At 33.8% G+C, this 26,563-nt stretch overlaps 1 protein-coding gene and 1 pseudogene across 3 annotated transcripts; both read left to right on the top strand.

The window, feature by feature from the left end:
* The first annotated feature begins 7,495 nt into the window (after positions 1-7,495).
* On the top strand, positions 7,496-19,452 carry LOC7473283 (protein ALWAYS EARLY 2). Of its 3 annotated transcripts, none has more exons than XM_052446615.1 (19): positions 7,496-7,663; positions 8,465-8,584; positions 8,917-9,015; positions 9,177-9,239; positions 9,653-9,730; positions 10,066-10,234; positions 11,230-11,489; positions 11,579-11,942; positions 13,159-13,215; positions 13,944-14,221; positions 14,564-14,872; positions 14,965-15,143; positions 15,228-15,510; positions 16,461-16,643; positions 16,725-16,883; positions 17,580-17,693; positions 17,833-18,045; positions 18,578-18,865; positions 18,970-19,452. In XM_052446615.1, the coding sequence occupies exons 2-19, from the start codon at positions 8,480-8,482 to the stop codon at positions 19,132-19,134; spliced, it is 3,366 nt and encodes a 1,121-aa protein (XP_052302575.1). In that variant the 5' UTR covers positions 7,496-7,663; positions 8,465-8,479; the 3' UTR covers positions 19,135-19,452. The 3 variants fall into 3 exon arrangements, with proteins under 3 accessions (XP_052302575.1, XP_052302574.1, XP_002319534.4); XM_052446614.1 differs by having other exon boundaries at positions 13,156-13,215; XM_002319498.4 differs by lacking the exon at positions 17,580-17,693 and having other exon boundaries at positions 13,156-13,215.
* Positions 19,453-22,881: 3,429 nt separating this feature from the next.
* Positions 22,882-26,330, top strand: LOC18095382 (uncharacterized; annotated as a pseudogene).
* Positions 26,331-26,563: the final 233 nt, after the last annotated feature.

Raw genomic sequence — 26,563 nt, 5'->3', positions numbered from 1 at the left:
ACTGCGACCACTAGTTCCAGTTGACGAGGAACTAAAACATTTATTCACAAAAACTCTGGTTGCAGATGATATGGTGGACTTAACTCTTGTTGGAGATTCGTATGCTTACTTAACTAGCCTGCCAACACCAGTCTGCGATGAAATGGCTACAAAAGGATTGCAAGTCAGGATGCATCCTCCTAGTCAAAGACTGGTGACAGTTTACTATGAAAGTAAAGACAAGAGCTTCAGATTACTGAGAAATGATTGGGCTGCCATTGTTAAGGAGAGTGGTTTTGCAGCTGGTGACAAGATTGCTTGTTGGGCATGCTGCCATGGCCTTGGTGGTGACTTCAGTTTACTAATCGAGAGGGTAAAAACACGTAATTCTTGCAATCAATTACGTGTTTTTGATTGACATAGAAGTTTGCACATCAAATATGACACATTGGTTGACAATTTACCATGAAAGGGCAAGCAATAACTTCAAATTTAAGAAAACAAATAATTGGGTTGCTCTTCTTATTAGGAGTGGGATTAAGATTGGTGAAAAAATTGATTGTTAGGCACTATACAACGCTGAAAAAGATCCAAATGGTATTTTAAGGTTGCTGATTGAAAAGGTAAGTGAAAATTTTGTTTAGAATCAAATTAATTTTGAAAATTATATTCATCAATTTTACGATACTGAGATTGCAGTCAAAGTATTTTTATAACTAAATTGTGGATTTTGTTTTTGAAATAGGTTTCCACTTAAAAGGATGGAGGAAGGGTCAGGGTGGTGATAGTGAAGGGGGTGGGGCTAGTTAGTAATTTTCCTTGACATATTCGAATAAATGCTACTATGCTGAAAGTTACTTTTTGATAAATAAAAAGCCTTTAGGCTACAATAAAGAGTACTTTTTTGTACTTTTTTTTTTTTGCAATAAAAGGCCCAACTTAATTACTTTTGTGGTGCAAATTTTATTTATTTATTAACTTTCTAAATTCATTATTTGGACATAGAAATGGCTATCCTAACTAAAATTTGCTTAAATATATTTACAATTCAATTTTTCACTTTTATTTGATAACCCTTTCAAATATACTTAAAATCATAGTTATTAAATATAATTTGACTCAACTAATTTATCCAATAAATTTATTAATTCCGATCTAATTTCAATTTAAATTATTGTTTATGTTGATTTAGATAATTCAATGAGTTAACCGTGATCCAGTTGATTTGATTAATTTTTATTGAATTAAAAAAAAACCAAATTACACTCAGAGTCAAGTTTAGATGTTCGAATGGCAAATTTGAAACGAATATGATGGTAGCTTTATAAAAGCAAGCCTCGCGCCTGTAGTTTTGCGTAATTATAAACGACATGTCGTCAGAGAACACAAATTAAATTCCACTCCTTCCTCCTCCTCCTTTTTTTTTTTTTTTTTTGTAAATAAAGAAAAAAAATAATCTGTCTAAACAAGATTTTAATTATGAAAACTAATGTCAGAGAAATTGAATGCCAACCATTTGAATAAATGCTATTACTTTTTTATAGTTTAACATGGGTGATTATTTTTTGTTCGGTTCGGTTTTTATAAAAAATAATAATCAAAACCGGGTATTTTTTAAAAAAACCGAAACCGGTTCAAACCGACCGGTTTTAGTTCAGTTATTTTGGAAAAAAAACCGGTTCAAACCGACCAACTCGGTTTTTCCTGGTTTGGCTCGGTTTTTTCAGTTTGGGTTTGATTCGGTTTTTTCAGTTTCAAACTTATAAAACCAAAATCAAAACCAAACCAAACTAATTGATTTTTTAAAAATTCTAATAAATTTAATCAGGTTTTTGTCATGATTTAATTTTTTTAATTATTTTTTTTCAGTTTAATCAATTTTTCAATGTACTTTTTCTCTTCCCTACAACTAAAAAGCCTTTTAGGCTACAACAAAGAGTATTTTTTTTGTACTTCGCTTTTTCAATAAAAGACACATCTTAATTACTTTTGTGGTGCAAATTTTATTTATCTATTAACTTTCTAATTCATTATTTGGACATAGAAATGGCTATCCTAACTAAAATTTGCTTAAATATATTTACAATTCAATTTTTCACTTTTATTTGATAACCCTTTCAAATATACTTAAAATCATAGTTCTTAAATATAATTTGACTCAACTAATTTATCCAATAAATTTATTAATTCCGATCTAATTTCAATTTAAATTATTGTTTATGTTGATTTAGATAATTCAATGAGTTAACCGTGATCCAGTTGATTTGATTAATTTTTATTGAATTAAAAAAAAACCAAATTACACTCAGAGTCAAGTTTAGATGTTCGAATGGCAAATTTGAAACGAATATGATGGTAGCTTTATAAAAGCAAGCCTCGCGCCTGTAGTTTTGCGTAATTATAAACGACATGTCGTCAGAGAACACAAATTAAATTCCACTCCTTCCTCCTCCTCCTTTTTTTTTTTTTTTTTTGTAAATAAAGAAAAAAATAATCTGTCTAAACAAGATTTTAATTATGAAAACTAATGTCAGAGAAATTGAATGCCAACCATTTGAATAAATGCTATTACTTTTTTATAGTTTAACATGGGTGATTATTTTTTGTTCGGTTCGGTTTTTATAAAAAATAATAATCAAAACCGGGTATTTTTTAAAAAAACCGAAACCGGTTCAAACCGACCGGTTTTAGTTCAGTTATTTTGGAAAAAAAACCGGTTCAAACCGACCAACTCGGTTTTTCCTGGTTTGGCTCGGTTTTTTCAGTTTGGGTTTGATTCGGTTTTTTCAGTTTCAAACTTATAAAACCAAAATCAAAACCAAACCAAACTAATTGATTTTTTAAAAATTCTAATAAATTTAATCAGGTTTTTGTCATGATTTAATTTTTTTAATTATTTTTTTTCAGTTTAATCAATTTTTCAATGTACTTTTTCTCTTCCCTACAACTAAAAAGCCTTTTAGGCTACAACAAAGAGTATTTTTTTTGTACTTCGCTTTTTCAATAAAAGACACATCTTAATTACTTTTGTGGTGCAAATTTTATTTATCTATTAACTTTCTAATTCATTATTTGGACATAGAAATGGCTATCCTAACTAAAATTTGCTTAAATATATTTACAATTCAATTTTTCACTTTTATTTGATAACCCTTTCAAATATACTTAAAATCATAGTTCTTAAATATAATTTGACTCAACTAATTTATCCAATAAATTTATTAATTCCGATCTAATTTCAATTTAAATTATTTTTTATGTTGATTTAGATAATTCAATGAGTTAACCGTGATCCAATTGATTTGATTAATTTTTATTGAATTAAAAAAAAAACAAATTACACTCAGAGTCAAGTTTAGATGTTCGAATGGCAAATTTGAAACAAATATGATGGTAGCTTTGAAAAAGCAAGCCCTGTGCCTGTAGTTTTGCGTAATTATAAACGACATGTCGTCAGAGAACACACATTAAATTCCACTCCTTCCTCCTCCTCCTCCTCCTCCTCCTTCTTCTTTTTTTTTTGGAAATAAAGAAAAAAATAATCTGTCTAAGCAAGATTTTAATTATGAAAACTAATGTCAGAGAAATTGAATGCCAACCATTTGAATAAATGCTGTTACTTTTTTATAGTTTAATAGGGGTGATTATTTTCTGTTCGGTTTGGTTTTTATAAAAAATAATAATCAAAACCGGGTATTTTTTTAAAAAACCAAAACCGGTTCAAACCGACCGGTTTTAGTTCAATTGTTTTGGAAAAAAAACCGGTTCAAACCGACCAACTCGGTTTTTCCTAGTTTGGCTCGATTTTTTCAGTTTGGGTTTGATTCGGTTTTTTCAGTTTCAGATTTATAAAACCAAAACCAAACTAAATTAATCGATTTTTTAAAAATTCTAATAAATTTAATTAGGTTTTTGTTATGATTTAATTTTTTTATTTATTTTTTTTCAGTTTAATCAATTTTTCAATGTACTTTTTCTCGTCCCTACAACTAAAAAGCCTTTTAGGCTACAACAAAGAGTATTTTTTTGAACTTTGCTTTTTCAATAAAAGACACATCTTAATTACTTTTGTGGTGCAAATTTTATTTATTTATTTATTAACTTTATAAATTCATTATTTGGACATATTCCTAACTAAAATTTGCTTAAATATAAACAATTTAATTTTTCACTTTCATTTGATAACTCTTTAAAAAATACTCAAAATTACAGTTATTAAATATAATCGACTCATCTAATCTATCCAATAAATTTTAAATTTAATTTTTATAATTAAAAAAAAAAACATCTTCTTTTCTAGCGAAGCTATGATTGCACATTATTAGCTTTCATTGCTTCATTATTCATACCCATGAGTTATGAAATTTGTGACTGGGTTTATAAAATTTATTTGAATTTTAATTAATTTTAAAAACTATAAAATCCTTGTTGTTTAGATCCTTTCATCTTCTTCTTAATATTAATTTACATTCAACGGGCGTGCTGCGGGTAAATAAAGTTTTTTTTCAACACAAAAAAACATGTATTTATATTTATTTTTTACACTAGTAACGAATTATAATAACAAATCAAAAACCTTATGTGTATATTTAATTAAATAAATCAAGAATTATATATGATAATAAATACAACAAAAATAGTTAGTGATAATTAAAGATTGAATTGAAAAATTAAGAGATAAATGCTTATCAAGATATACAATCTCAACAAGCACAATAAACTCGGTTATAGATTTTAGAATATGAACACTAAACATGGCTGTATTTAATAATTTTATTTTTTATAATTAATTTTTTTATTGAATATGATAATAAATAAAAAGACTAAAAATAGTTGATGAGATTTTTTTTTTCAAACACAGAAATATTCAGTCATTATTAATATGTTTTTTAAAAGAAAAAATAATTATAAATTCAAAATATCACACACATCGGACAATAGTTTTATAAAAATAATCATTTATATTTTATATAAATGAACTTTGTTTTTTAAAAATAAAAAAATATTTATTTTTGAATATTACTTTTAATTAACATGTGTAACCTTATATAATTTTTATTTTATTTTATTTTATTCAATTACATAATATCTATTTCTATTAATGTTTGAGTGAATATGAATTTAGTTTTGGTAAACAAAATCATTAAACACAACTGGGTTAAAAACCCGTCATTCGAAACCAAATAATGTCTTTAATTTTTTTATTTTCATCTTTATATACGGTTAATAATTAATTATTTATTTATTTATTAACACATATAATTCTTGATTTATTTAATTAGATAATTGTATAAATTTTTCAATTTATATTTATAATTTTTTTATATACAAAAAATCATCAAAGTACAATTTTTTTATTATTGAAACAAAAAAATACCCGATTCACAGCAGAACACGAGACAAATAGCTAATAACAAATTAAAGGAAAACATTGTCATTATGGATATTAACAGTGCTTCTTCTTCTTTTTTCATCAGTGAAAAATCTGTGCTGCTAGTAAAGTAACTAGTTGTGAATAGAATTCACATGATTAGGTTTCGGGGAAGCAAACATTTCATGCATGCATCATGCATTATGCCAGGCCAACTCTTTCACGCATAATTCCTCTTAAGATTCATTAATTACCCATGGCCTTGATGTTAAAATTATCGATGAAAGGATAAGAGACACAAACAACCAAGAACATGGAACTGCGACCACTAGTTCCAGTTGAGGAGGAACTAAAACATTTATTCACAAAAACTCTGGTTCCAGATGATATGGTGGACTTAACTCTTGTTGGAGATTCGTATGCTTACTTAACTAGCCTGCCAACACCAGTCTGCGATGAAATGGCTACAAAAGGATTGCAAGTCAGGATGCATCCTCCTAGTCAAAGACTGGTGACAGTTTACTATGAAAGTAAAGACAAGAGCTTCAGATTACTGAGAAATGATTGGGCTGCCATTGTTAAGGAGAGTGGTTTTGCAGCTGGTGACAAGATTGCTTGTTGGGCATGCTGCCATGGCCTTGGTGGTGACTTCAGTTTACTAATCGAGAAGGTAAAAACACGTAATTCTTGCAATCAAGTTGGTTTTATGGCCCCTTTCATCAATTTTGCTGCAATCACACAGTTTTTTTTTAAATTTTTTTTTGAATTAGCATCTACTTATTAACAATGTGCATGGCTTTTGTCTGAAAACAGGTTACTAGTGACATTGAATGTGGATGATGATCGGGGCTGAAGATGACAGGGAGTCGTGAGTTGTTGATGATATTCTAAGAAAAATAAATGCTAGGAGTTTAATGTTGTAATAAAGATATGGGTTATTACTATGCTGTAGTTTTCTTTCTTTGTTTGAGAAATAAAACGCCTTTACCTGTAAAAGCTATTACTAGCTACAGTTTATACACATCTCAACTAATCTATCAAAAGCCTGAACTATCAAACTTGTTGTTGCTATCCTTGCATATGTGGCATAATCAAATACGATCATGTTTCGCTGATTGGTAACATGATATATTTTAGTTTTTTAATGTATTTTTTAATTAAAAATATATAAAAATAATTGTTTTATATTTTTTAATTATTAACATTAATATATTAAAATTATAAAAATATTTAAAAATTATTAATTTGATATATTTTTAAATAAAAATATTTTAAAAAATAGAAGCTACCGCAAAAATAAATGAATATAGTTTTTACCTTAATATATTATTTTACCCTAGCACCATAAAGTATATTATTTTACCTTAATATATTAAATGAATGAATATATCATTTTACCTTAATAAAATTCTGTACCTTGATCATGTAATTGCTATTTAATTAGATGACGTGGCCATGCCATATTGTGGGGGGTGTCATTTTAATTTTTTTAACCTGTAAATGTAATCAAATAAATTACACACCATAAGATTAACGCATTAAATTTGTTTTTCATAGAAGTTTATTAACGGAAACAAATAGTTTGAAAAGTTCGATATAAATAGAAAGTCCATTTAATGGATGCTCTCATAGTACTTACTAAAAATTTACAGCAAAGGGAGATTATTCATAAATTTCTATTAATGCTTTCCATAAATGTTGGTTGACATTTATCTAAAATAATTTTCTTTTTTCATTATATAAAGGGTTTGTCATACTTGGACTGCACAACAAGGGTATTTTCCTTCTTAATATCCCCTATTTCATAGAATTTGAGAGGAACCTCTAGCATTGTACAAATTGAGGGACCATCTCTCCATAAAAATAACTTTGAGGCGCATTATTTCTAAAACGTGAGGGATCAAAATAAAAATAATAATAAATTGAGGGACCATTCCCGCAAAAACCAACAAAAAATTTCAAATCCAATGTATAATAATCCCTTCAAATCCCAACCAATAAGGCCCAAGATCTCACCGTACAATTCCCCTACTTGTCATGTGGACGGTGATTAACATAAAAAGGAACCACTATATAAAATTAAAAAATTATAGACAAAAACATCTGATTGGCCAGCCCTTCTTTATATTCAAGTTTCGCGGCAATATCTCACTTTCTCTCTCCAAGAGCGCCTCTCTCTCGTATCTTTAAAACTCTCTTTTATCTCTCTCTAAGAAACCCCTCTCTAAAACACATAAAGTTTGTACCTTTCTCTCTCTACAACCCTTTCTTCCTTCACATGGTTCAGACCCAGATAGCAATTGCCCTGAATCAGTAAGTGTATACTCTTGGATCTGTGAATTAGGGTTTTTCTGGGGGGGGGATTTTGAGGGGTTTTATAAGGAAATTCTTTTTTTCGGTTTCAATTTTTTATGCAACTTTTTCGTGTTCTTGTTATTTCCGAGGGGGTTTTGAAACGGTTTTTGGATTTTAGTGGAATTTGAAAATTTGAGGGTTTTGTAGTGTATTTTATTTGAATTTCGTTTTTTTATAATTTTGGTGGGTTTTGATTTATTTTTCTTTTTCTTTTTTTTGAAAGCATTTTTTAATCTCTTTTTCTGAAATTCGAAATTGGGGGTTTCTGGAATCTTTTATTGAAGTGTTTCTTTAATGGCTTGCTTATTTTGCTGTGATTCGTTTGGTTTTATTTTACTAAATTTGATTTTTTTTCATACATATAATTTGTTTCTTTTGATATTTTAAAAAATGATGTGATTTTGACAATTATACACTTTACTTAAAAGTTGAATTTTTGTGGTGGGTTTTTTGGTTTATTGCCAGACCGAGGTTTTAAATGTAATTTGGGTGGGAAAATATTTTATACAATTAGTGCAGCTTAGTAAACTCCAACTTGAGTCTACGTATCCGAAAAATAGAAAGAAAAAGGAAATAATTTTAATATCTGGATTGTGTGTTGTGTGTCAAATTATGGGAGAAAAGATCTTCTTGCTATGTTAAGGGTTTTATATTTTTATTATTAATATATTGGATGTTGTGAATTTTGATGGTTATTGATTTCCACGTCAAAACTTTAAGCAAATTGGTTTGCTAATCTGTTCACTTGATTTGCTGCAGATAGATAGATCATCCATGGCCCCAACAAGGAAGAAAAGTGTGAATAAGCGGTTTCTGAATGAGGTATCGCCTGAAAAAGAAGTCAAGAGTTCAAGCAAAAATAAACAGCAGGCGAATGGGGTGAGAATTGGCTTTGTTTGTTCGTGTACTTACACCATTTTGTTAACGGTTTGATTGACTCTTTATGCTTCAGTTGTTGGCTGAGTTATATTGTTCGTGGAATTATGTTAAGACTTGATTTCCTTATTGTCATAGCTTTGTGGTACATTGATCTTGATTTAGCTATAATAGTGAAATTGAAACAGTTCTCTATATTTTTCTTAAGCAAAGGCTAACAGAGTTTTCCTTTCTTTGTTTAGCAAATGTGTAATGTATCTTTTGTGTTTGCTCCTTACTTCTTCAGAAATTATATTATGATATATTAATGCATTGACTATTGTGCTGTCGCCCAGAAGAAGAAATTGTCCGATAAGTTAGGAACTCAGTGGAGCAAAGCAGATCTTCAACGATTTTACAAAGCATATCGGGACCATGGACAGAACTGGAAGAAAGTATGCCTTATGTGTTATTGCGATTCCTTTCCATCATTCTACATTCTCGGGTTCTATTCAGTACTATAATGTTCCATGAAATGTAATTTCTGTAAATTAAGTGCATCATACACTGAAAAACAATCATCTGAATTTTTGAATTTTTTTTTGTTGATGATTAGGTTGCTGCTGAAGTGCGCAACAGATCTGTGGAAATGGTGGAGACACTTTACAATATGAATCGGGTACTTGTGTTCAGCTAGCTTAACCAGTCACTAGGCTCACTGCTTACGCATCCTAGTTGTTGTTGCTGCCTTTACAGTATTGTCACACAGTGATAATGTTTGATGCGGTTTTAATGGAATCTGGATGTCTGGATCTGCTGAACCTTTGTTATCCAGTGGCCTTAATTGAATATAATTTATATCTAATTGGTTTGCCGTGTTGAACATTTTTACTTGATTGAAGAATTAAAATTTGGTGGGCATAGAATATGGTTAAGAACCTTAACTCTTGAAATTTTATGTATCCAAAGTAGGACACAAAGTCAGCTGTTTCTGTAACTTTGGATTTGATTTGCCTAGCAGAATTGTCTCTTTGTCAGTCTTAGTGTCCTTGGTTAACAATTTCACTCTTCCACGTTCTATATTTTTTTCAGGCATACTTGTCTCTTCCAGAGGGAACGGCTTCTGTAGTTGGGCTTATAGCTATGATGACCGATCACTACAGTGTCCTGGTATGCTGCATTAAACATCTGGAAGTTCAACTGAATTTCTGGTTTTCTTTTTTTTTCCCTGGGGATGGGGAGATCAGGGAAGTGCAAATTACAATTTAATTATCCAGATACTCTTAGATTTATGGTAGCCATGATTTAATGCATTATGGGCGTTCACAGTAAGAATTGATCACAAATTTGGTTAATATCATTATTAAGTTAAATAGTTAGCTGCTTGACAAACTATGCTTGGCATTTTGATTTACCTAGTAAAATTGTTGTAAATCCTGATTTTGTTTTACTGTCTGCTGACAAAGAAAATGCTAATTGCATGGATCTGGATTGTGAACTTGCAGGAAGCAAGTGAGAGTGAACGAGAAAGCAATGAGGTACCTGGAGTGCTTAGGAAACTTCAGAAACGTAAGCAGCCAAAAGTGCAGCTTAGTGCATCAAAAGAAGATCTCCAGCAGTCTCACATGGTTGCATCAACTGATGGATGCTTATCATTTTTAAAAATAGGATATGGTAAAATACTTTGCTTATGAAAAACATTATTTTTCTATGTTTCCAATTTTTCCTCTCACCTCACTTTGTTATGATGTTTGGAGCACCTTTTCCTTTATTACGACTCCAACTTGCATGCATTAGATGGCTCATGCATTCTATCTGTCTCTTTTCACATCCATATTTTTTGCTGTCCAAACATTCCCTTGTTTTTCAGAATTTTTTTTCTAAACGAAACTTTTGATGAATCCAATCCATTCACTGTTTTTACCCTTAGTCTTTCCAAGATTTTACTGCATAAACTGTAACCTTAAATGGGTATATGCTAGTGACATCTAAATGGTTTAGCAAGATACTATGGTGGGGAGCAATTTCCAGATCCTTTCTTTCTTTATTAATATAAATGGATAGAAAGCCACAATTATGAAATATCAGTATGGTCCAAACTTTGTTGCAAAGCAAACAGAGTAGTTTGCTTACTTGTTTTTAGATTTTTTAGCAGCGGAATGAAATGTCACTTTTTGGAGACAATGTTATCTAATACATGGAAGAGAAGCACAGCGAATGAATCATGCTTTGATCCACAGAGCTATAATTTCCTCCAGTTGTCATCTACATGGAGCAAGTTTCATCCATATCCTATTATTGAAATTGATACTAAATCCTGTGGTTATAATGTCCACAACTCCAAATAGAATTGTATAGGGATTGGATAGAATAGGATCTAATTTGACTCTTGCAATGAAATTACAACAGAAAAAAGTTTAATTTGTATAACTTGGAAGTTTTTTTCATGAGATTTTCTCTAATTAAGGTTTAGTACAGAAATTGATTTGATAGTGATCATGCAACTCAATTTTTTATCTGCAGTGCTCCTTTCCTTTATCCTTCTAATTTTTCTCATAAATATTTGAACTCAACAGAATAGCAAATGTGTGATATAACTCTTTCTAACAACATTTATGACCATTTGAAGTGTGGGTTTTATTTTCTGACGGATTCAAATTCATATTTAGGCCGTCCACTTCATTCAGTTGGGAAAAGGACACCTCGCTTCCCTGTCTCTCATCAGCACAAGAAAGATGAAAATTATGTTTCACCAAAGAAGAAGCACAGAAAGTCAGAGATCAATGCTGATGATAATGATGATGAACATGTTGCTGCACTGACATTAACTGAGACATTGCAGAGAGGAGACTCTGCCCAAGTGCCTCAAACACCCCATAGAAGAACAGAACATATGAAATCATCACCTGTTCAAAGCTGGGATAAGATGGTATTTTACTGTAGACCAGTTTTCCATTGTTACTGTTACTTTGGTTATGCAATATTACAACTTTCTTTCTACTCAATTGGTTTCTTCAGCCAGAATCATCTCCAGAAAATCTTTGTGATGCTTCCATATATGAACACTGGTCTGAAAGTGGCACAGGACGTGGGGGGCCTGATCTTGCCTATGTGAGGGATGCAAGCTCCTTGGCAGAAATGGAAGGTATAGGTACTGTAGAAGTTCACCGAAAAGGCAAGAAGTTTTATGGAAAGAAGGTAAGAGTTGAGAAGATCGGAAATAGTCAGTCTGATGGTGGTGGAGAAGCATGTAGTGGCACTGAAGAAGAACAGAAGGTCAGAACTTTGAAGGGAAAAGTTGAAATTGAGATGTCTAATGCAAAAATTGATGAGACTTCTTGCCGGGGCCAAAGGAAGAGAAGCAAGAAACTTTTCTCAGATGGTAATTTTGTTCTTTCATACTTGATCCTGAGTGTTACACATAGATCATCAAATCATCTTTCCTTTTCATGGGTGAGGAGAGTTATGTGAAGTGCATGTTTTCATCATTAGATCACCATTTATTTGCTGAAAAGACTTTTGCACTTTTGTTTTTTTCTTAAGTTGTGAAGTTGGAAATATTTTGACCTTATATTGGAGCAAACTTTGTTCCATATCTCCTGAGAATTGTATATCTTGCAATGGCTCCTGTATTTGTTTTTCTTTCTCTGCTGACATTTGTGGATGTGAAGTTATCTAGTTAGGAGTTTTATTAGAATATAGGGTTCGATACGGGAAGTCTACCCTAAGATGATGCGAGCATATGGCTCTTGAATTCAATTCTCAGATGACAAATTAATACACAAAGAGGATGATGCTTATAGTGGAGACTATGGAGTTTCTTTCTAAAAAAGAACAAATAATAAAAACTGTCTTGTGGGAAATTCAGGAAAGTTGTTTCCTGTAACATGGTTCTATTTATAGTAAATGCTTGGACCATGTCTTGAGTATTTGGAGTCTATTGGAGGTTTATCATGCAGGAGTTTCCTAGACAGACTTCTAACGGGTTTGGGTTTAGGTTTCTAATTTCCTATTATTTGGATTTCTTCTTTGAAGAAGCAACCTTTTGAAAGGTGTGACCAGACCTGATTGCCAACTTGTTTATATTCTGAACATCGAGAACTTGGATAACCTTTTTTATTGCCGACCCAGAGTACCCAAGATATTGGGGAGGGTTCCTGGTTATGTGAACTGATCTCCTATCACCAGATGGGTGTGATGTAAACTGCTGTCTTAGGATGTACTTTTTTCCCTCCCCTCCTTTTCACATCATGTCATTTGGCATGTTTGAATGATCAAGCCATTCAAGCATATAATACCAACTAGCTTAGCTGGTAAACCTCTAGGAGTTCTACCAGAGACTTAGGATCGACACCAACTTCACCAATGCATGGGGTTATGTATGGGATGGTGAAGTAGTGTGATTATCATTGGGAAGCCTACTGTTGGAAAAAAAAAAATAGAGAGAAATACATGTTACCATTTTTAACTTGTGAATTAACTTGCTTCTCCTATCTGTAATCCTGTTTGGTTATTAGAATGTTTATGACTTGTCAATGTTGCTTAACTTATCCCATTGCTGACTTTTTACATTATATTTCTTTTTTTATTTGCAGATAAACATGATGACTTCATCGGTCTTCAAACATTGGCTCTTGTTTCTGCAATGGAATTTGGTAAATATTAAATGCATGTCTAGTTTTGTACATGCTTGCATGAAATGACATAAATATATTGAAGGGCAACGAGTAATTAATTTATTAACATTGCATGGCTTGTCAAACAATTGTGTGCTGAATGACAGAACAATATTGATTTGCTAGGGGTGATAATTTCAAGAACACTTTAGTGCTGAAATCATTCCCAGAAGACTTTTATGCTGAAATCCTAATGTTGAAAATTCTTCAATTTCAGCTTAAACAACGCAGCACTATTTTTATTCCATCAGAATACCATTTTCCCTTCATGGAAAATGTAGTCAATAGCTTATTTACCTTCTTTCTTCTTCACTTCCTATTTCTTTTGAAGAATGCCCCCCCCCCCCCCCCTACACATGCGAGTAGAAGGGATGAGGAGGGTGAGTAAGAGAAGATAAAAAAACAGATTTTGTTATCAAGCGAACTCTGATGTATACTTCATTTAGCTGGTATTTTTCTGTTACATATTTGGTAAATATCAACTGCTCTCTTGATTTTTCTTTTCTTTCTAAATGATTATAAGCAGATATGGGCAAACTGATTATTTTCTCTTATTCATGTAAAAGGAATAAAATCTATTTTGACATACTTTATGCTTGGGTCTATTCCTGCATGTGGGTCTTGGTTTGTTGGTAGCTGTGGTGCTATTCCTTTTCAAATGTGCTCAAAATGTAAGTCCTTTTTTTCTCTTTGAATGTTTGTTTTAGAATCATCTGCCCAGTTGGATGAAGAAAGAACTGCCCAAACTGAGGACGACAAGTGCAGTGTACCTGAATCTGCATCAACTAGTCATCATAGAGAAAGAACCAAACTCTCCAGGCAGAAAGAAAAGGCAATAAGTGGAGTTGACAGGATAACCTCAAGAAAATCTAAGCTTGGAAGATACCCGCCAATTTCTACTAAACCTGTCTCTGAAGCAAATAAACAGCCTCAGTCCATCAGCAATGGTACTCTGAAAAGAAAACGCGAGGCTTTGGTATCAAAGGTACACACATTTTTTCATTTGTCTTTTTCATTCATTCATTAATACCTCATGGCATGCCATTTGATTAATTGGTTGATTTCCATTGGATACACAATTGTTATTGATTGCTGCAATTTTGATACACTTAGTAGCTTGCCTGAGACGAGACTTATGGTACACTTTGAATATGGAATTTAAGTTTTGTTTTTCCCCTCTATGTAAATGCTAATACATGTGAATCCTTCAAGGCATAAGTATGTTTGAAATTCGTTAGGTACTGGTACCACATTTTATTCTTTTCTCATCCTTTTACTCTTTGGTCATAATTGGTGTTTGTCTCCATTCCATATGAACCTGGTACAGGTTCTGGATGAAGAGGAGATTACACCTGTGGTTAAAGGCAGACACAGTGGTCAAATTTCTTCTCCTTCAAAACAATTAAATTCATTAGAATTGCCAGAGGGTTCTTCTTTCAGTGGTGATCAGAAAAATGTACCAAATGATCTAGCAACTGCACAAGTTCCTGTTGCAAGCCAAGTTATCTTACCAACCAGAAAAGGAAGCAGACGCAAGATGGATTTAAAGAGAGCAATGATCCCAAAAGTGGGGAAATCTTCTGTAAACATTCGGAAAAATCAAATTAATAGGCAAGATGGAGCAATCCACCTAAAGGTGAAATACTCCATGTGTATTTCTTTTTATCCTAGTTTTCAGATTCTTAGGGGCTCATTTACAAATGTTCTTATTGTTTTCTGGAATTACAGGACAAGCTTTCTTGTAGTCTATCATCTCCTATGGTTCGCAGATGGTGTACATTTGAATGGTTTTACAGTGCAGTTGACTACCCTTGGTTTGCTAAAAGGGAGTTTGTGGAATATTTAAATCATGTTGGTCTTGGGCACATTCCAAGGCTGACTCGTGTAGAATGGGGAGTCATAAGAAGGTATGTTTTGTTTTCAAATCCTGTTAAGCATATTATAGCTACATTTATGGAGTGTAAACTAAAGAAACTTTCTTCTTTATACAGTTCTCTTGGCAGACCTCGAAGGTTTTCTGAACGTTTTCTACATGAAGAAAGAGAAAAACTCCAGCAGTATAGAGAATCCGTGAGAAAACATTATATGGAGCTCCGAATGGGTTTAAGGGAAGGACTTCCAACAGATTTAGCAAGACCCTTATCAGTTGGACAGCGAGTAATTGCTATTCATCCCAAAACAAGAGAACTTCATGATGGAGGTGTACTCACTGTGGATCATGACCAGTGCAGGGTTCAGTTTGATCGTGCTGAGTTAGGAGTTGAATTTGTTAAGGTAGTTGCATTTTCTAATTTAAATGTCTTCTTATTTTTCTTACTTTCATAGTGTTTACAGTACTTTGATTTTGCTATTTCTGTTTTGCTTTTTTTTTTATGCGGCACAAAGTAGTTTGCATTTGAAAAGATCTTTTGGAAGTTGGAGTGACATGAGAGACAGATATTCTATGTAGTTTTGGTAGAATTTGCTTCTTCTATGCTGATACAGAAATTGGCTTCAAATGTTCTGCTAATGGTTCATTGGTTTGTAAAATAACAAGCAGTCATCAATTTGGTTGCCCTCTATGAATTGTTCAGCAACCTTATGACATCCTAGTTTATCAAGTGAACAATGATCAATTCCCGTAGAAGTTTGTTGTAATGCCAATTGAAATTTTGTGGACTACAAAGATGAGTGGCTGCAGCCCATAACATGGGTTGTACTGGTTCCTCTGCAAGTCACTGGTTACCACAATTTCTGGTCAGTGCTTACCGGCTGGGATTAATAAATCTTTTTGGTCTTTAATCCTCCTGATATTTGAGCTGCGCTGCCTCTACAGGCTATTTGTAATTGTTAGGTAGTTTGGCCTATTGAATTGCTTTCTTTTATTTTCCTGGAAGTAGTAATTTAGCAAATTTCATGTCCAAACTGTTAATGATTAGTCTTCAAACAGTCTTGTTTAGATAAGTAAACTGCTTCTTATGAATGTATTTGAATTTACACTTCAACCATAATTGGTTTGTTTCCTACTCTTTTGTGTTTCTGCTACATTTCTTCTCATGATTTAATCCCTGATGATTTGTCCATTTTGTTCATAAGCCATCTTGAGAAGAAAGTAAATTTGCAAAAGCTAGAAACTACAATATTTATCTGAGGAATAGCCATATCCTTCATCTATTTTTTTTTGTTTTATAAAATTAGCAGTCATCTCTCCTTCGGGAACAATGACAATAAATATTTTAATGTAGGATATAGATTGCATGCCTTCAAATCCACTGGATAACATGCCAGAAGCTCTTAGGAGACAGAGAATCTCTGTTCTGCCCAGGGAATTGCTAGTGAATGGAAAGTCAAACGCGGGAGTGTTCACTGCCAGTGAACATCTGAGGAGTGCACTGAGTCCCAAGAATGCTTTGGTAAAGCAGGCACAGGTAAGAATAGCTATCCATTGAACTTCAGAATAAAGGTATTACAATATTTTTTATTTTCAAGCAATATCACTATTTATTCAGGTCGAGGTAAACTGTGCCATCCCGCTTGCCAAGGGAGTATCTACTGACATTGTTAATGTACAAGGAGTCTGTAGGCAACCTTCTATGGTAGCTCAGATCCAACCAAAGGAATCTGACATACAAGCTCTATCTGAACTGAATCGCGCTCTTGATAGAAAGGTATAAGATGAAGCTGTATACAACCTCGTATACTCAGTAGAATAACCTGCAACACTTGTGATGCTCTATTATGGAACAGATGTTTGACACTATCTTCCATAGTATAGGGAGGGTTTGCTTTTCTTTGGTATATGATTTTGTGGCAAACATCAAATATTCCACCAAACTATTGGGGTATTATCAATTTTACCACTAAACTTTTGTGATTTCTCAGTTAAGGACTTATATTGGAATACTTAACAAAAAACATTAAGTTCCATAAGTCCTTAATTGAGAATTTCTAAAAGTTTAAGGGTAAAATTGATACCAAAAATTGTTTGATGGTAACATTGAGTCTATTATATAGTCGGGTGGTATTTTTGAGGTTTGCCCATGATTTTATTCTACAACTCTTCCAGCTTTGGCGCAATGTTCCTTCCATTTTCAGATTATCCAGATTAATTGTCTTTTGGGATTTGCTTTGGAAATTATATGCCACTGATCCAACTGGTCAGGAATTTCCTGTAGAAGAGCACAACATAAAATCATAACTTTTACTCACCATTTTGGTCTCCTGGTTTTTGCAGTTTTAGCATTCTTACCGTTACTCCTTGCCTTGATTCATAATCATACTTTTTTACTATCATGTATACAAATGTAGTCACTCTAGGATTTGCATTAAGTTTGTGACTATATTTAACCCTTTCTTAATTATAGGAAGCGTGGTTGATGGAGCTTAAAAACACAAATAATGACATAATGGAAAACCCAAAAAATGGAGATAACTATTTAAAATATTCTGAACCTTTGAAGAACTTGGCTGCAGTACTGGTACAGCTAAAGGAAGCCAGTGGCCAGGCATGCGCCTGTGCTTAAATTTGCACATGCTTTATTTGATTTGCATGTTTGCTTTCAGATTCGTGTGTTTTGATCTTGCCTCAACCTCTGATCCACTTTGTATGTTTGACAGGCATCATCTGCTTTACTCCATCTGAGGCAACATAATACTTACCCCATAAACAACCTGCCTGGTTGGCTGAAACCCCCAGCCAATTCCTGTTTCTCTGGTATGCCAAGACCTCATACTAGTTCTTTTGTTTCTCAAGAATCAGGATCTGCTGTACTTGAGATTGTCAGAGGCTCGAGATTAAAGGCACATAATATGGTAGATGTTGCTGTCCAGGTATTCACGGTCTTGCTCTCCCCATTCTTCTGTACCTGCAGACAGATTTTAAATGTGTTCGACAGCAATTCTGAATTGAAATGATTTTTCAATTCAGCAATTAATGATGAAAGTGGTTCTACAATCCCTTGATCATGACCATTCATTTAATCTTGAAAAACAATCTCTTTTGTGGTTCTTCTCATACTTTAATATGAATATATGATTGATGGCACTGCCATTTTTCTGGCAATGCATAATGTACAACATTGATGATTGGTGCTGCAGAGTGAGCCTGTCACACAACCTGTTAGATGGAATTCAGCAATTCCTAAGTTGGGCTTGTGGGATTTTTTTATTTATTTTTTCTTTTTGAAATATTTTGAAACTCACTCATGCGCAAGTCCTCTAAGATACTTCTCTAGAGGTTCATTGTCCTATATCTGCTGGTTTCAAGTAATATGTCTAGCTTGATGTTGTGTTCATTACAGTATAACCAGAAGCATATATCCATTGATCTAGTAATTACTTAGTGAGGCAATATTTATTGCAGGCAATTTCATCCATGAAAGAAGGCGAAGATACCTTTGTGAGAATTGGAGAGGCTTTAGATTCTATGGATAGAAGGCATTTGGGATCAGAATATAGGGTACAAATGATCAGGGCCCCAGAGGGGGTCAGTGGTGGTTTACGTCTTCAAAACCAGTTGATTCTCAGCACGTCAGAGCCTCAGGTTAACAGTAATGCATCTAGGCCCCAATCAAATGATTCTGACAAAACAGAGACAGTAATTCCTTCAGACCTTATATCATCATGTGTGGCTGCTTTGCTCATGATACAGGTAACTTGGACATTTTGTACTGCCGTGCTCTTTCTTGGATGGAAAATGTTTATTCACATCAATTTCCTCTCATATTATGCTTAATAATTTTTAATAATATGCAGACATGCTCCGAACGACAGTATCCTCCATCTGATGTGGCTCAGATAATCGATTCTGCTGTTACTAGCTTGCAACCCTGCTGTCCGCAAAATCTGCCAATATATAGAGAGATACAAATGTGCATGGGAAGAATCAAGACTCAAATACTAGCTCTAATACCAACATGAATCTGCTGTCTTCTGTTGTCCCCTGCCATCAACCCTTGTATATATGGAATCTTGGTTTCAGCTTCAGTTCCCAGCATCTCCAAACCCCCCCCCCCCCTCCTTTTTTTTTTAGGTAATTGCTAATGAGGATTATCAATCATAGAGTTAATAATATCCCTACAAGGTAGAGTAGTTCTCTCTCCCCTTCATTTATCTATCTAATTCTCCCTCTAACTAGAATGCTGTTATCTTCAGCGAGAAAATTTTGCTCCTTTTCTATATTTTTTTTTTGTAGTTTTTGTTTCATTTGAATAAAGGGAAGAAATGGTTTCTAGAGAATTGCTTTTTAGAGAGCTGTCCCCCTTTTCTTTATCTACTTTTACAACGCATCCGACTCTGATCAAGGGCAAGCATCAGTTTGCACCCGTTTGTCTACATGTTAATGTCTCGTTTCAAAATGTTTGGCTTGTAAAAGTATTATTTTTTAATGTTTTTTCCAGCTAAACAGGCATAGACTAACATAGCTTTAGTCTCTAAGGGCTTGCAGCAAGAAAGTGTTCTATGCATGGCCAGCTTTACAATTTAAGGCTAGCAGTATTGTTTTTGGACTTAACAGGGTTTTACAAGGTAGAAATAGCTAGACAATGTCCAAAATAATTAGCCTTTGTTATTTAGCTGAACATCAGGCAAGCCTATTAAAAGGGCTCTGATCCCTGAAACTGCATACCGTATTGAAGTAAGAATGCCAGATATTCGTCCCATGTCCTATCATACATTTAGTTATATTGCATTTGAGTATGAAAGAATTATGGCTCTGAGAGTATAATGAAGATAAAACAAGGTTTCTTCATCTTTTGTTTTAAAAGTGAGGATGATGCTAATTTGGTTAAGGAACAGGACCATGGATGTTTGGAGGGAAATCTATTATTTTTTAACTGTGGCATCTACACTTTGTTCTTGACAAGAATAAAATTACAAAAGTGCCGGTATGAGTTTGCTTTTAGGGATTACCTTTTCTCTTTTAGAATGAGACCATGAGTATAGTAGGAAGACCTTTGACTTGTGATGAGCACACTCTTAGTGGCACTCAACTTGATTATGCAAGAGTTTGTGTGGAATTAGATGCTTCACTATAGATAATTCATGTTTTTTAGCTTCGGTGTAGGTTATCTATAGACTCTGGAAGCCAACAACCTGTGAAATTTTGTAAAGTCTTTGTCCACTTATGCAAGGCATCGGTGAGGCCCTAATCGTGTCGGTGGAAGACATGTTCAAGATAAAAAATGGAGAGGATGCTCTTCATGCTTGTAGCTCACTAGTTATTATGACTGAAGGGGCTGCATCTCCTTCGATTGCTAATGTTACGGCAAAATCAGTAACCTAGACAAATAGATCAGGTGGAACCAGTTGATCGGTTCAGCCACCCCATGAATCAAAGAACTGGTTGAACACAACAGAGGTTTCGGGAGCTATTGTCCTTGAAAACAGTCGACCACTACAAACTCCAAAGGAATTGGTCACCCGGTTAAAACTACATGCTACTTCAGAAACAATCGAACCTTTTAATGCTGAGAGAGCAAGGATTACTAATGATAGGGGGTTAAAAGTTGACTCGGATCATGACATGTTGCCTCTGGAGAGGGACCAACACCTGCTAACTTCACCAATAAAGGGTTTTGTAGTCTCTACATCGACACCTCATTCGCCAAGTGAAACAAGTAAGTCTGATTCTCCTAGTCTTGAAACTAGACAAAATAGGAAAAAAGTGTAAAAATATCTTAAAGCCCTCTAATATTTTTTCTTTGTTGCGATTTCCTTTTTCTATGCCCATGATTAATATAGGAAATTAGAATATTAGGGGTCTTAATGGCCCACCAAAACATAAAGTTGTAAAGACTTGGATTAAATCATATAATCTCAGTTTAGCAGGCATTCTTCTAATGTCTCAATTACTTCTAATTATCGTATTCTAGTTGGATGGGATCCAAAAGTATATAGTGTTATTTGTTTGCATTTAACTTATCAGCGGTTAACCTATGAGTTAACTAGTTTGGTTAATCAGTGCTCATTTGTGGTCACCTTTGTTTATGACTTCAATTCACCTTCAGGGTTTCAGGACCTATAGGTTACTTAAGTTTGCGTGCTATTGACTTTCAATCTACACCGTGGCTAATTTTGAGAGATTTTAATGCTATGATGAGCTCTTCTGATAAATGAGGGGGTGATCTCACTTGGCATAGCCATCTTGATGATTTTAGCAATTGCGTCCAAGCTGCGGAACTGGTTAGAGTTCCTTATTCAGGCTTGAAATACACTTGGCACAATAGTTAGCATGACAAAGGTATTATTCTTGAGAAGGTTGATTGGATTTTTTATAACACATGCTGGTTATCTACTTTGACCAGCTACTTGTTCTGAATTCCTTCTTAGAGACTACTCAGATCACGGTGATATGGTTGTTCAATTCGTTAATCCTCTATCTAAGATTAAAGCATCTTTTAAGTTCTCAAATCTATAGGATGACAAGGATGACTTCTTGGGTTTAGTTATGGATACACGACAGCTTCCTATAGATGGTAACCCTATGTACAGGTTTACCAAGAGACTTGGTCTGCTAAAGTCTAAGTTAAAGTCTTTGCACCACCAACACACTAGCCATATAACTAGTTATGTGATTGAGGCAAGAACTAGATGGACTGCAACATAGTCTATACTTGATGGTTCTCCTTAGACTGATGAGTATCAGCGGGCAGAAAGAGAGCTTGCAAATGAATTTTTTCAGTTGAGTAAGGATCAAAAAGCATTTTACAAGCATAGGTCTCAAATTCGGTGGCTAAACTTGGGAGATATGAACACTAAATCTTTGCTACATAGATATGTGAGGAACATGATCCATTGGTTGACTAATGAGATAGGATCTCGGGTTCAGAATCAACAGAGTCTTGGTCAATTGGCAGTCCACCACTTCTAGAGGTTACTTTCTGCACACTCGACAATCACTACAGAGAATGCCTTCAGATACTTTCTCTAGCATGATTGCTCATGATAGTGTTCCTCTTTTGGAGTCACGCATTACTGATGATAAGATCAATTGATCTTTATTTTTCATACCGAATGATAAAGCTCCTGGACCAGATGGTTATACCCATGGTTGTTAAAAATGCGTTTTAACTCGTAAAATTGTACGATTTTACGAGTTAAAACCCATAAAACGTGTAGAAACGGAGGCAAAACTCGAAAATCATTAAAATCGCATAAAACAGTGTCAAAATCGCATAAAACCGTAACAACTCGCAAAAACATTAAAAAACGTTACGTTTTCACGACTTAACCAAAATGTCACCGAATGCAAAATTAGAAATGCAAAAAATTTTGACTTCGTCCCTGTCTCACAAAGTCACAATCTCTTTTCTTTCCCAATTCCCACCCAACCAGGCGACCACCCTCACCCCACCGGTGACTTCATCCCTGTCTCACACTCTCCCTGACTCCAGACTTCGTCCAATCATCCCCTCCCTGTCTCACACTCTCCCAGTCTCCCTTCCCCTTTTTCCTTTCCCCTTTCCCCTTTCCCCTTTCCCCAGCAAATTAAGAAATCACTTTCCCCCCGATCCGGAGCATTCTTGGCGAGACAAAGTTAAGAATCCCAAGCTTTGTTTTTTTCTGTCTAATGGTGGTGATTAGAGACAAAAAATGATATGGGTATGCTGTGAATCTATGTTTATCTTCTGGGTATTCTACAATTTGCTTCTGGGTATTTTTTTCAGAGGGGGAGACAGGGAGTGGTGCTGCACTGCTACTAGTAATTTCTTCTGTGAATCGTGTGCAGCTTTGTTTCTCTTCTGTGAAGCTTTTTAACAATGGGTTACTGCTGTGTGTTGTGATTTCTTTTAATGTTCACAGTCCATCTATGCTCTGTTTGATCTTGCTTGCTTTGGTGTTGCAGATTCTGTAATTCTGCAATATGCATAAACAACGATTCAGCGAAGCAAGGAAGCAACGAAGCAACGAAGCATTCCAATTTCTAAGATTGCAGGTATTCTGTAAATCCAAAAACTGCAATCTTTAAGGCAATTGATGCGCCTGTTTGGAATGCCTTTTGCATTTAATTTATCTAGGCTTTTTGTGTATTACTGGATAGGTAGTCTTGGAATGCCTTTTGCAGTAAAATGCTAATTGGTTTCTCTCATAATTTTATTGTCTGGTTGCTTTAAAATGAGCTCCTGTTAGAATGTGAATGGTAGAAGAAAATTGGCAAACAAAATGAAAGCAATTTAATGCGGATTGTATTCTTGGTTTAGTGATATTTGGTTTGCACTGTATTCTTTCCAGCTTTGATTGAATTTATTAATTGGTGTCAAGACTTTGCTTGAATTTTCCCCATAAGAGTGGTGTGTGAATGTATAATCTTAATTATGTCCAACATTATAGCAAGAGTGGTTTTGATAACCTTCAAAAAGCCTTGTTGTATCCCTTGTTGATTTACAAATTACAATCTGTGCTGAACTGTTGGGTACTAGAATAGTTGCCTTTTTTATCTCACTAGAATAGTTTCCCATAAAAAATATATTGAACTGTAGGATACAACATGCATATTTGTAATTCTTAAACAAATGATTGAACTGCAAGAAACAAATGATTCTTGAACTGCAGGATACATGGCATCTAAAAAAACTACAAGTGGCAATAGACTTGACGTGGGATGGCAATATGGTATAGATGTTGACAAGTATTCAAAAGGAGTGCAGTGCAAGTTTTGTCAGAAAATTATTAGTGGAGGCATTTACCGTTTCAAGCATCATTTGGCTTGCACTCGAAAGGATGTTGAGTCATGCCAGCAAGTACCAGAAGATGTAAAGAAGATAATTTTGAATGTTCTGGTGAAAAATCAAGAAGCATCTGAGAAGAAAAGAAAGGTTTTCTAATATATTGGAAAAGATGAAGATAATGATGAAGGGAATGAAATTACCTCAGTGGACAAAGGAAAGAGAGTAGCGAGTGGGAGTGGAAGTACACAAACCACCATCAATCAGCTGCTAAAAAAGGATATGAGAGAAGAAGTATGTCGACAAATTGCAAGATTTTTCTACACCAGTGCAATTCCATTTAACTGTGTGAAAAACCCTGAATTTGTTAAAGCACTTGAATTGGTTGCAAAACATGGGCCAGGTTTTAAGCCTCCATCCTACCATGATATTAGAGAGAAGTATTTGAAGCAAGAAGTAGATCACACGATCAACTTGCTTGAGGAGTACAAGTTAGAATGGAAAAAAACAGGTTGCTCAATAATGTTTGATGGATGGACTGATAAGAAAAGGCGTTTTATTTGCAACTTTTTGGTTAATAGTCCTAAAGGGACAATTTTTTTATCATCCGTAGATACCTCTAATATATCCAAGACTGCTGATAAAGTATTTGAGATGTTGGATGTTATTGTGGAGAGGATTGAAGAGGAAAATGTGGTGCAAGCAGTCACTGACAATGATGCAAATTATAAGGCAGCAGGGCAATTATTGATGGGAAAAAGAAAAAGATTGTTTTGGACACCATGTGCTGCCCATTGTATTGACTTGATATTGGAAGATTTTGAGAAGAAACTAGAGGTCCATAAAGTAATTATTGCTAATAGGAGGAGAATCACCTCATACATATATTCAAGAACTATTCTCATTTCCATGCTCAGACACTTTACAAAAGGAAAGGATTTGATTAGGCCTGCTGCCACTAGATTTGCTACTGCATACTTAACTCTTGGATGTTTGAGTGATTGTAAGATACAGTTGATGACAATGTTTACTTCCATCCAATGAAGGTCATGTAGGTTTTCAAAAACAGAAGAAGGGAAGCGAATTCAAAGTTGTGTTTTGGACAGCAAGTTTTGGCATGATGTTACTACATGTATTAAGGCAGCATATCCTCTGATAAAAGTTCTTCGATTAGTTGATTCAGATGAGAAACCAGCTATGGGTTTTATATATGAAGCAATGGATCAAGCAAAAGAGAAGATACAAGTGAATTTTGGTTCTGTGAAAAAAAGGTATTGATTATATATCTTGCTAACTATTTATTTACTACTATCAGTTGATTATAATGTTTACCAGCTAGGTCATGTAATGTTGATGATAATATTCTTATTTTTATTTTGTAGTTATATGCCTATATGGAATATCATTGATACAAGATGGGAACTTCAACTTCACAGACCTTTACATGCAGCAGCATATTATTTGAATCCTCATTATCATTATAATTCTAATTTTTAAGTTAATGCCAACATTAAAATTGGATTATATCAATGCTTAGAAGGAATGGTGTCCGACGCAAGTGAAAGGTGTAAAATTGACTTGCAACTTGATTCATTCAAGGATGCAAGTGGGTTGTTCGGTATTGAGGCTGCCAAGATAACAAGGGATAAAAAAACTCCAGCTAAATGGTGGGATTCTTATGGGGATGAATGTCCAGAGCTACAAAAATTTGCAATTCGAGTTCTAAGCTTGACTTGTAGTTCATCTGGATGCGAGTGAAACTGGAGTGCATTTGAGATGGTAAGTTTTTTCCTTTTTCCTTTTAATGTTTTTATATTTTATAAGAATCTTATATGGTATTAATTTGAATTGCTTACATAGGTTCATACAAAACGAAGAAATCGTTTGCACCAGAAAAAAATAAATGACTTGGTATTTGTAATGTGCAATCTGAAATTAAATGATAACCAAGTCAAAAAGCAAGCTAATGATTTTGGTGAATTTTTTGATCATCTCTCATCTGATGATGATTGGATAACCGAGGGAGAGAAACATGATGGTTTATCCAACTTTGATTTGCTTGGTGTCATTGATAGTGCAACACGAAGGAAAAACGGTAAAGAAGATGAAAGTGATGATGAAGAAAATCTTAATGATGTTGGGATGGAGTGTCATGGAACTAAAGATGATTTAGAGATTCAGAATGATGTCAATCCAGATAATTCAAGGAGCTTGGAGTTAAATATTGTTGACAATATTGGTGTTGGTCCTGGTACTAGTAGTAGCACTAATGTTCCTAATATCGGTGCTGGTACTAGTAGTAGCCGTAATAATCTTTTAGATGGTAATGATTTTGATGACTGTTTTAGGAATAATGAGGGAGACAAAGGCAATGAGGGTGTGTTTAGTTTACATGACACACCTACAGACTGTTTGTTTTAAGTGTGTTAACTTTTAGTTATTGAAATACTATGGACAAGTATGAATTTTTATTTGAATTATGTATTTTAAGATGTTTGGATATTTGTATTGCTTATTTTACTTTTATTTGAATTATGTATTTTAAGATGTTTGGATATTTGTATTGTTTAAAATATTTTACTTGCGATTTTACGATTTTAGTTAAAATATTTTACTTGCGATTTTATGATTTTTAGTTAAAAAATTTTACTTCCGATTTTACGATTTTACGATTCGAGTTTACG

Source organism: Populus trichocarpa, chromosome 13, assembly GCF_000002775.5.
Source record: "Populus trichocarpa isolate Nisqually-1 chromosome 13, P.trichocarpa_v4.1, whole genome shotgun sequence".
In the NCBI taxonomy this organism is placed as follows: Eukaryota; Viridiplantae; Streptophyta; class Magnoliopsida; order Malpighiales; family Salicaceae; genus Populus; species Populus trichocarpa.
This window is presented reverse-complemented; position numbering and strand designations above follow the sequence as displayed.